The sequence below is a fragment of the Oncorhynchus mykiss genome, chromosome 11 (assembly GCF_057628025.1).
Source record: "Oncorhynchus mykiss isolate SJ-2025 chromosome 11, ASM5762802v1, whole genome shotgun sequence".
Classification (NCBI taxonomy): Eukaryota; Metazoa; Chordata; class Actinopteri; order Salmoniformes; family Salmonidae; genus Oncorhynchus; species Oncorhynchus mykiss.
In genome coordinates, this window is record NC_143032.1 from 77,832,501 (window position 1) to 77,844,583 (window position 12,083).

General features: G+C 46.6%; 1 protein-coding gene across 28 annotated transcripts in view; it reads right to left on the minus strand.

Moving 5' to 3' along the window:
• The window catches only part of LOC110536395 (calcium/calmodulin-dependent protein kinase type II subunit beta), a 158,298-nt gene that overhangs the window by 90,025 nt on the left and 56,190 nt on the right, over positions 1–12,083 (minus strand). For 13 of the 28 annotated variants that reach the window (XM_090191163.1, XM_090191156.1, XM_090191164.1 and 10 more), the window contains one exon: positions 9,526–9,598. The exons of the other annotated variants lie outside the window; for them this stretch is intronic. In XM_090191163.1, the coding sequence (XP_090047289.1) occupies positions 9,526–9,598 (73 nt within the window). The remainder of the gene's footprint in view (positions 1–9,525; positions 9,599–12,083) is intronic. 28 annotated transcript variants of the gene reach the window in all.

A 12,083-nucleotide genomic window follows, 5' to 3' on the forward strand; every position in this document is an offset into this window, starting at 1 on the left:
CTTCACATGCGGGTTCATCTGAGACCAGCCACCTGAACAGCTGATGAAACTGTGGGCTTGCACAACCAAATACTTTTTGCACAAACTGTCAGAAACCGTCTCAGGGAAGCTTATCTGCTAGCTCGTTGCCCTCACCAGGGTCTTGACCTGAGTGCAGTTTGGCCTCGAAACTGACTTCACGTGGGCTAATGCTCACCTTCGATTGCCACTGGCACGCTGGAGAAGTGTGCTCTTCACAGAGATACCGTGACGAGATACTGAGGCCCATTGTTGTGTCATACATCTGCTGCAGTCACCTCATGTTTCAGCAAGATGTTGCAAGGATCTGTACAACATTCCTGGACGTCCATGGCCTGCTTACTCACCAGCCATGTCACACATTGGGCATGTTTGGGATTCTATGGATCTACGTGCGCACAACAGCATGTTCCAGTTCCCGCCAATATCCAGCAACTTCACACAGCCATTGAAGAGGAGTGGGACAACATTTGACAGGCCTCAATCAATAGCGTGATCAGCTCTATGCGAAGGAGATGTGTCTCGCTGCATGAGGCAAATGGTGGTCACACCAGATACTGACTGGTTTTCTGATCCACGCCCCAACAGATGCATATCTGTATTCCCAGTCATGTGAAATACATAGATTAGAGCCTAATTAATTTATTGTAATTGACTGATTTCCTTCTATAAACTGTAAACTCAGCAACATATTTGAAATTGTTGCATGTTTCCTTTATATTTTTGTTCAGTACACATAGCTTTACATAGCTCTACATAGCTCTACATAGCTCTACATAGCTCTACATAGCTCTACATAGCTCTCCATAGCTCTACATAGCTCTACATAGCTCTACATAGCTCTACATAGCTCTCCATAGCTCTACATAGCTCTACATAGCTCTACATAGCTCTCCATAGCTCTACATAGCTCTACATAGCTCTACATAGCTCTCCATAGCTCTACATAGCTCTCCATAGCTCTCCATAGCTCTACATAGCTCTCCATAGCTCTACATAGCTCTACATAGCTCTACATAGCTCTACATAGCTCTACATAGCTCTCCATAGCTCTACATAGCTCTACATAGCTCTACATAGCTCTACATAGCTCTACATAGCTCTACATAGCTCTACATAGCTCTCCATAGCTCTCCATAGCTCTACATAGCTCTACATAGCTCTACATAGCTCTCCATAGCTCTACATAGCTCTCCATAGCTCTACATAGCTCTACATAGCTCTACATAGCTCTCCAATGTGCTAATAAGGGCTTCTGTAACTTTACTTTCACCTAACTTTACTTTCACCTAAGATCAACACAAATTCTCTTTCCATCTTTGTACCCTGAGTTATCCAACATAAAAACTATCTACACAACCTCGGCCCAGACACACCTATAAGGGTGTAAGGCAAGGTTACCCAACTGGCGGCCCACGGGCTGAATTTGGCCCGCAGTTGATTTTATTTGCCCCCACAATATTTCGGAGCACATATACCATATATGTGATTGTATACAAATGTAAGCAATGTTTGAAATTATTACGTTTTAGTCAAATATTATATCTGTTTGGGCTTCTTGCAATCTATTTCTAGTCTACAAATTATTTGTAATTAGGTTTTGGAGCCTTGACCATCCAGCTCAAGAAGAAAAAAATTGTCCCTCGGCTGAATCTAGTTGATGATCCCTGGTGTATGGTATAAACTCTGACACCATGTTAACAGTGTCAGTGAATCCCCTGCATTGCAGTAGCTCGTGTCATTGCAGTAGCTCTTGTCATTGCAGTAGCTCTTGTCATTGCAGTAGCTCTTGTCATTGCAGTGCTGTAGCTTGTTATTGCAGTAGCTCGTGTCATTGCAGTAGCTCTTGTCATTGCAGTAGCTTGTGTCATTGCAGTAGCTCTTGTCATTGCAGTAGCTTGTCATTGCAGTGCTGTAGCTTGTTATTGCAGTATCTCATGTCATTGCAGTAGCTCTTGTCATTGCAGTAGCTTGTCATTGCAGTAACTTGTTATTGCAGTAGCTCGTGTCATTGCAGTAGCTCTTGTCATTGCAGTAGCTCGTGTCATTGCAGTAGCTCGTGTCATTGCAGTAGCTTGTTATTGCAGTAGCTCATGTCATTGCAGTAGCTGGTGTCATTGCAGTAACTCATGTCATTGTAGGAGCTTGTCATTGCAGTAGCTCGTGTCATTTTGCAGGAGCTCGTGTCATTGCAAGAGCTCGTGTCATTGCAGTAGCTTGTCATTGCAAGAGTTCGTGTCATTGCAGTAGCTCGTGACATTGCAAGAGCTCGTGTCATTGCAAGAGCTCGTGTCATTGCAGTAGCTTGTTATTGCAGTCATCATTGCAGTAGCTTGTGTCACTGCAGTAGCTCGTCATTGCAGTAGCTTGTCATTGTAGTAGCTTGTCATTGCAGCCTGTCTTCCTCTTTAACTTTCATTCTTACATGCCATCTCCCCTCCTTCATCACTCCCTTAGTTTCCACCCTCTCCTCCTCCTCTCCCTCTCTTCTACCCCTCACTTGCTCAGGAGAGAGAAAGAAAACAGAGAGAGTGAGAAGGGAGAGATAGTGAGAAGGGAGAGATAGTGAGAAAGAAAGAGACAGCTAAAGAGAAAGAAGAGAGAAAAAAGAGAGAGGGAGAGATCGTGAGAAGGGAGAGATAGTGAGAAGGGAGAGATAGTGAGAAGGGATAAATAGTGAGAAGGGAGAGATGTGAGAAGGGAGAGATAGTGAGAAGGGAGAGATAGTGAGAAGGGAGAGATAGTGAGAAGGGATAAATAGTGAGAAGGGAGAGATGTGAGAACGGAGAGATAGTGAGAAGGGAGAGATAGTGAGAAGGGAGAGATAGTGAGAAGGGAGAGATGTGAGAACGGAGAGATAGTGAGAAGGGAGAGATAGTGAGAAGGGAGAGATAGTGAGAAGGGAGAGATAGTGAGAAGGGAGAGATAGCGAACAAAAAAGAGCTAAAGAGAGAGAAATGGAGAGATACAGCAAAAGAGAGAAGGAGAGAGAGACTAGAAGGCTGAGGCAGTGTCATCACTCTCTCAGGCCTATGATTCAGGGTTTACTCATTTGTAAGGAGAAAGTTCAAACTTGCCAACACTGCAGTGTTGGGATAATCCCTGCTATGATTGTGGGTGGAATTCAGATTAACCACAAGCTTCCAATGAATAGGTGGACAGGCATACAATATCCAGGCCACCCGCACAAACACATAGAAATTCACCACGTGCAGACAGACAGACAGGCAGGCAGACAGACAGACAGACAGACAGACAGACAGACAGACAGACAGACAGACAGACAGACAGACAGTCAGAGACAGACAGACAGTCAGAGACAGACAGACAGTCAGAGACAGACAGACAGTCAGAGACAGACAGACAGTCAGTCAGACAGACAGACAGACAGACAGACAGACAGACAGACAGACAGACAGACAGCTTCCAATGAATAGGTGGACAGGCATACAATAGACAGATAGAGACAAACAGAGACAGACAGACAGACAAACAGACAGAGAGTCAGACAGACAGAGACAGACAGAGACAGACAAAGAGTCAGACAGTCATCCTGTCTGCATAGCTCTATGCAGCAACACACAAATCCATCCTTGATTCTTACGCACACACAAACGCATGCAGAGAGAGAGAGAGAGAGAGAGAGAGAGAGAGAGAGAGAGAGAGAGAGAGAGAGACAGAGAGAGAGAGAGAGAGAGAGAGAGAGAGACAGGCAGAGATGCAGGCAGACAGACCTCCATTGAAAGGGCACTCCGATTTAAGGCGACTGACGGCCATAGTGTGAAACCAGAGACAGGGTTAGGTCATTTACCCTGACTGACAAAGAGCTGAGAGAGGCTTACAGGATTTGGGCTTTAGTGCCGTAATATCTCAGCCAAATTACCATTTGGAGTTTAACACTGTTATATTTCAACAAAAATCAACTAATAAATGAAGTCTCCATTTGTCTCATGTCAGTTGAGTTAATTCAGTACCTCTGTACCTCTGTACCAGTACCTCAAATGACCCGGTAACTTGTGTTGAAGTCGGACAACAATGTCCTTTCCAGTCAGTGGCCTATTTCCTCTGTTTTTGGGACATTAGAAGAAGCATAAGAACAGAACATCTTCATGGACCTGCTTTCCATACTAGGCTTGGCCATTATACCGTATATACTGTATACCGGGGGTATTGGAAATGGCCACGGGATGTTTTTTTCAATACAGTCAATACCGTAGAAATTATTTCTAATCATTTCAATATTTGTAGGTACCTTTTAAGTAAATAACTGCAGTTGACTTGTGCAATCCGTTAGAGGTTAAAGGTTAAAGCAGGTCAGGTTCTTAATTTCACCTGTCACCTAATTTTTCATTATGAACCTTATCGTAGTCCCCAGTCACGTGGTGTTTGTTTACAACACACAACAACGTTAGACCGGAGCCTTGTGAGTCACTGTAGTGCAGCACTCTCCAGGTGATCTAGTTACAATATGGAATTAACAACTAAATATTTACCAGCTAGATTTCTTGTAACTATTAAGTTGACTGTCTAAAATGTGCTAAATGCTCTGCAGTTATGCATTTGGTTTGCTAATTTAGTAGCTAGTTAGCTATCTAACTAAGTGGTTAGCTTCTTGCAAATTCAAGCTTTGCTTGGTAACGGCCGAGAATCCCCTCCTGGATCAAGAGCCTTGCTATCTAATATTTGTTTCATACGTGCAGCAAACTGTGTAGCATTTTTGAGTTACTTGTATAACTTTGTGAGCTGGGATGTCTGTCCTGCAAATAATTTATGCCAGAGACTGTATAAAATGTTTGCAATGCGCTTGTTAGCATTTAGTTAGCATATGGGATTTTACATGTACTTGTTAGCATGGCTAACCTTCGGATCTCAGCGGCTCAGTGGGGTTTGAAAATAGCGCTCCTTGTGTTCAGTGCCAGTATTAACGAATATCCCGGGATGTTACAAGGTCGGTATGAAGGTAAGACAATCTGGATACCGCCTAAGTCTATTCCACACTAATCAATTATTCATAACTCTCTGGTTGTCTCCACTTCATTGGAGCGATCTCCTGGTTGTCTCCACTTCGTTGGAGCGATCTCCTGGTTGTCTCCACTTCATTGGAGCGATCTCCTGGTTGTCTCCACTTCATTGGAGCGATCTCCTGGTTGTCTCCACTTCGTTGGAGCGATCTCCTGGTTGTCTCCACTTCGTTGGAGCGATCTCCTGGTTGTCTCCACTTCATTGGAGCGATCTCCTGGTTGTCTCCACTTCGTTGGAGCGATCTCCTGGTTGTCTCCACTTCATTGGAGCGATCTCCTGGTTGTCTCCACTTCATTGGAGCGATCTCCTGGTTGTCTCCACTTCGTTGGAGCGATCTCCTGGTTGTCTCCACTTCGTTGGAGCGATCTCCTGGTTGTCTACACTTCGTTGGAGCGATCTCCTGGCTGTCTCCACTTCGTTGGAGCGATCTCCTGGTTGTCTCCACTTCGTTGGAGCGATCTCCTGGTTGTCTCCACTTCGTTGGAGCGATCTCCTGGTTGTCTCCACTTCGTTGGAGCGATCTCCTGGTTGTCTCCACTTCGTTGGAGCGATCTCCTGGTTGTCTCCAGTTCGTTGGAGCGATCTCCTGGTTGTCTCCACTTCGTTGGAGCGATCTCCTGGTTGTCTCCACTTCGTTGGAGCGATCTCCTGGTTGTCTCCACTTCATTGGAGCGATCTCCTCGCCTTTCAGACCCTCTCCGAGGCTGTCCTCAGCCATCACTATGACATATTGTGTGAAATGCCCCAGAGCTGAGGACTGTAACCTGATAGGTGTGGCTGAATAAAGAAATATCCACAACAGTTCTGATAAACAGGAAGAATGTTGCAGAGGCCGGCGCTGGGGTCTGATGAGGTGTTATCCTGGTCTAGGGAACTGAAAACACACACGCAGCTTCATGCAAGACAACAAGCAGCCATAAAAACATGTATAACACACAAGCACGCACACACGCACACACACACACACACACACACACACACACGCACGCACACATGATAGGAGAGATGACAGGACTGCTGCTGCAATCCAATCACAACACTCAGCACAGAGGCTCTGACCAATTAGAACAAGTTTCTGTCATCTGACCTATAAATACATACTTACAGGAAGCTATAAAACTCAATTGGAAGCACCATAGAGACAAATTTAAACTGGATGTGGCAAAGAATCAATTCCCTTTGAGAACCCATTTTGGGAATCATATTGGGAATCATATTGACAAGGGGCTAACTTTAAATCCAGCACACACTACAACCAATCTTAACAAGCAATTTAAAGGGATACTTTGGGATTTTGGCAATCTACATCCCCAGAGTCAGACTAGTTAATGGGCACCATTTTTCTGTCTTTGCGTGCAGTTTGAAGAAAGCTGCTAACTAGGGCTAGCGCAATTGCTAACTAGCATCAGCGCAATGACCAGAGGTCTATGGGTATCTGCTAGCATAGCATTGGCTCACAAAATGACCTCTAACTTCCTTCCTACTAAACACAGAGACATGCAAATGGTATCCACAAGTTCATCTGACCCTGTGGAAGTAGATAAATGGCCCAAATCCTGAACCATTTAAACTGGTGATCAAAATCTGTTCCGAGAGAGGACTAGCACAGCATAGAAGACCCATCCGTCAGATAGCATAACAAGCATGCATACTGGCATTCTCCCCAGACAAGGAGAGGTGCTGTCTCAACAAGAAGATAGGTGAGAGAGGGACTGCATTTGGAAAAGGGGGGAGTTGTTGTTTCAAAACCAGGAGAGAGATAGAGGGGCAGCATTTTGCAAGGCACCATCAGAGATATGTGAAAGATCGTATTGGACAGATCCCATGGTGCAGAGAAAGAGATAAGGCTGTAGGATATGATTCTGACCTGAAGACAGGAGACTGATCTCCTTCACCCAAATTCAGAAAGCTGATGTTCTGAAAGAGCTGCAAAATCTGGACACCTACAAATCAGCTGGGCTAGACAGTTTGGACCCTTTCTTTCTAAAATTATCTGCCGAAATTGTTGCCATCCCTATTACTAGCCTGTTCAACCTCTCTTTCGTATTGTCTGAGATCCCCAAAGATTGGAAAGCTGCCGCGGTCATCCCCCTCTTCAAAGGGGGACACACTCTAGACCCAAACTGCTACAGACCTATATCTATCCTAACCTGCCTTTCTAAGGTCTTCGAAAGCCAATTTAACAAACAGATCAACGACCATTTTGAATCCCACCGTACCTTCTCCGCTATGCAAGCTGGTTTCCGAGCTGGTCATGGGTGCACCTCAGCCACACTCAAGGTCCTTAACGATATCATAACTGCCATCGATAAAAGACAATACTGTGCAGCTGTATTCGTCGACCTGGCCAACGCTTTCGACTCTGTCAATCACCACATGCATATTGGCAGACTCAACAGCCTTGGTTTCTCAAATGACTGCCTCGCCTGGTTCACCAACAACTTCTCTGATAGAGTTCAGTGTGTCAAATCGGAGGGCCTGTTGTCCGGACCTCTGGCAGTCTCTATGGGGGTGCCACAGGGATCAATCCTCGGGCTGACTCTCTTCTCTGTATACATCAATGATATGGCTCTTGCTGGTGGTGATTCTCTGATCCACCTCTACGCAGATGACACCATTCTGTATAATTCTGGCCCTTCTTCGGACACTGTGTTAACTAACCTCAAGATAAGCTTCAATGCCATACAACACTCCTTTCGTGGCCTCCAACTCCTCCTAAATGCAAGTAAAACTAAATGCATGCTCTTCAACCATTCGCTGCCCACACCTGCCCACCCGTCCAGCATCACTACTCTGGACGGTTCTGACTTAGAATATGTGGACAACTACAAATACCTTGGTGTCTGGTTAGACTATAAACTCTCCTTCCAGACTCACATTAATCATCTCCAATCCAAAATTAAATCTAGAATCGGCTCCCTATTTCACAACAAAGCATCCTTCACTCATGCTGCTAAACATACCCTCGTAAAACTGACTATCCTACCAATCCTTGACTTTGGCGATATCATTTACAAAATAGCCTCCAACACTCTACTCAGCAAATTGGATGTAGTCTATCACAGTGCCATCCGTTTTGTCACCTAAGCCCCATATGCTACCCACCACTGCGACCTGTGTGCTCTCATTGGCTGGCCCTCACTTCATATTCATCGCCAAACCCACTGGCTCGAGGTCATCTATAATTCTTTGCTAGGTAAAGTCCCGCCTTATCTCAGCTCACTGGTCACCATAGCAGCACCCACCCATAGCACGCGCTCTAGCAGATATATCTCACTGGTCATCCCCAAAGCCAACTCCACCTTTGGCTGCCTTTCCTTACAGTCCTCTGCTACCAATGACTGGAACAAACTGCAAAAATCACTAAAGCTGGATACCCATATCTCCCTCACTAACTTTAAGCACCAGCTGTCAGAGCAGCTCACAGATCACTGCACCTGTGCATAGCCCATCTGTAATTAGCCCATCCAACTACCTCATCCCCATACTGTTATTTATTTATTTTGCTCCTTTGCACCCCAGTATCTCTACTTCATCACATTCATCTTCTGCACATCTATCACTCCAGTGTTTAATTACTATATTGTAATTATTTCTCCACTATGGCCTATTTATTGTCTTACCTCCCTTATCCTACCTCATTTGCACACACTGTATTTAGACTTTTCTATTGTATTATTGATTGTATGTTTGTTTATTCCATGTGTAACTCTGTGTTGTTGTTTGTGTCCCACTGCTTTGCTTTATCTTGGCCAGGTCGCAGTTGTAAATGAGAACTTGTTCTCAACTTGCCTACCTGGTTAAATAAAAGTGAAATAATGTTTGTTTGTTTTTTAACTAGAAACTACTTGGTAGGACTGACAGGCTAAAGATTTACTGAACAGCTCAGCTCAGTCTTCTCTAGAGAGGTGTTACTATATTTTACAGTCAGTGCTAGACAGCTATAATCTGTCCACAAACAGTGATGTTGGACAATTTCGCTTAACACGCATATAGAGGACACACACCCCCAACACACACACACACACACACACACACAACACACACTGAACAGACACTGAACAGACACGGAACGGACACTGAGCAGACACTGAATGGACACTGAGCAGACACTGAATGGACACTGAGCAGACACTGAATGGACACTGAATGGACAATGAACAGACACTGAACACACACTGAATGGACACTGAATGGACACTGAACAGACACTGAACACACACTGAACACACACTGAACACACACTGAATGGACACTGAACAGACACTGAATGGACACTGAACAGACACTGAATGGACACTGAACAGACACTGAACAGACACTGAACACACACTGAATGGACACTGAACAGACACTGAATGGACACTGAATGGACACTGAACACACACTGAATGGACACTGAACAGACACTGAATGGACACTGAACAGACACTGAATGGACACTGAACACACACTGAACAGACACTGAACAGACCTGTTACCCACCTTTAGATCTCGATGCACCACGCCCATTTGATGGCAGTGTAGCACCGCCTCCACGATCTGCTGGATGCAATGACTGCATGCAAACACCAGGGGGCGCATGTTAGTCTGAGCAGCATAGCTACAATTCCATGCACAGGCTAGGGAGGAGGGTAGGGTAAGGGGTAGAGGTGGGGGGGGGGGGGAGCGGGGAAGAGTGAGAATGAAGGTAGGGGGATGGGGAGGGGGGAGGAGGAAGGTAGCGGGAGGAAGTGGGGAGGAGGACGAAGGGGGGGGGGGGGGGGGGGGGGGTCTTCTGTCACCAGCCTTGTGCAACCCATGGCCTAGCCAAGCGAAAGGACAATAACTTGGCGGTAGAATGGCCAGTAGGTGTGTATCATGTGACTTTAAGTAGAGTATCATCACCTGGACCACTTTATTGTAAACAGTTCAAACCTGCCAATGAGAACGATCCGTTGTCAAAGTAACAAAGATCTCCATGTAGGGCCAATGGATTCCACTGGCTCCATTATGAGAAAGGTCAAAGGGCAAAATGCTCCCTCCCTCTCTTTCATTTAGGTGACCAATGATCTTAAAGAAATGTATTGTCACGCCCTGGTCTTAGTATTTTGTGTTTTCTTTATTATTTTGGTCAGGCCAGGGTGTGACATGGGTTTATTATGTGGTGTGTTTTGTCTTGGGGTTTTTGTAGGTATTGGGATTGTGGCTTAGTGGGGTTATCTAGTATAGTCTATGGCTGTCTGGAGTGGTTCTCAATCAGAGGCAGGTGTTTATCGTTGTCTCTGATTGGGAACCATATTTAGGCAGCCATGAGGGAGGGGGGACTAGGGCTGAGGGAGAGGGGTCTAGGGGAGGAGGGACTAGGGGAGGGAGAGGCGAGTAGGGGAGGGAGAGGGGACTAGGGGAGGGAGAGGGGACTAGGGGAGGGAGAAGGGACTAGGGGAGGTAGAGGGGACTAGGGGAGGGAGGGGGGACTAGGGCATGGAGAGGGGACTAGGGGAGGGAGAGGGGAGGGAGAGGGGACTAGGGGAGGGAGGGGGGACTAGGGGAGGGAAAGGAGAGGGAGAAGGGAGAGGGGACTAGGGGAGGGAGGGGGGACTAGGGGAGGGAGGGGGGACTAGGGGAGGGAGGGGGGACTAGGGGAGGGAGAAGGGACTATGGCACGGAGAAGGGAGAGGAGACTAGGGGAGGTGAGGGGGGACTAGGGGAGAGAGAAGGGACTATGGGAGGGAGGGGGGACTAGGGGAGGGAGAGGGGAGTAAGGGAGGGACAAGGGACTAGGGGAGGGAGAGGGGACTAGGGGAGGGAGAAGGGACTAGGGGAGGGAGAAGGGACTAGGGGACTAGGGGAGGGAGAGGGGACTAGGGGAGGGAGGGGGGACTAGGGGAGGGAGGGGGGACTAGGGGAGGGAGGGGGGACTAGGGGAGGGAGAGGGGAGTAAGGGAGGGACAAGGGACTAGGGGAGGGAGAGGGGACTAGGGGAGGGAGAAGGGACTAGGGGAGGGAGAAGGGACTAGGGGACTAGGGGAGGGAGAGGGGACTAGGGGAGGGAGGGGGGACTAGGGGAGGGAGAAGGGAGAGGATGTGGTAAGGGGTATGGCTTTCTATCCCACAGCTAAAAACAACACATTGAAAAGATTATCTTAAGACCAACAGCATGTTGTATACCTATCCTGCCTTCTGCTGACACAACTGGCACCATTGTGTCTTTTCAGACACAGACCACATGACCAACAGGCTAAAAATACATGGATGGAAAAACTTAACAGATACAGTAGGAAGAGTACGGACTGGACTGGTGTAGTTATGATGAGGTCTGGACTGGTGTAGTTATGATGAGGTCTGGACTGGTGTAGTTATGATGAGGTCTGGACTGGTGTAGTTATGATGGGGTCTGGACTGGTGTAGTTATGATGAGGTCTGGACTGGTGTAGTTATGATGAGGTCTGGACTAGTGTAGTTATGATGAGGTCTGGACTGGTGTAGTTATGATGGGGTCTGGACTGGTGAAGTTATGATGAGGTCTGGACTGGTGTAGTTATGATGAGGTCTGGACTGGTGTAGTTATGATGAGGTCTGGACTGGTGTAGTTATGATGAGGTCTGGACTGGTGTAGTTATGATGAGGTCTGGACTGGTGTAGTTATGATGAGGTCTGGACTGGTGTAGTTATGATGAGGTCTGGACTGGTGTAGTTATGATGAGGTCTGGACTGGTGTAGTTATGATGGGGACTGGACTGGTGTAGTTATGATGAGGTCTGGACTGGTGTAGTTATGATGAGGTCTGGACTGGTGTAGTTATGATGGGGTCTGGACTGGTGTAGTTATGATGAGGTCTGGACTGGTGTAGTTATGATGAGGTCTGGACTGGTGTAATTATGATGAGGTCTGGACTGGTGTAGTTATGATGAGGTCTGGACTGGTGTAATTATGATGAGGTCTGGACTGGTGTAGTTATGATGAGGTCTGGACTGGTGTAGTTATGATGGGGTCTGGACTGGTTTAGGTATGATGAGGTCTGGACTGGTGTAGTTATGATGAGGTCTGGACTGGTGTAGTTA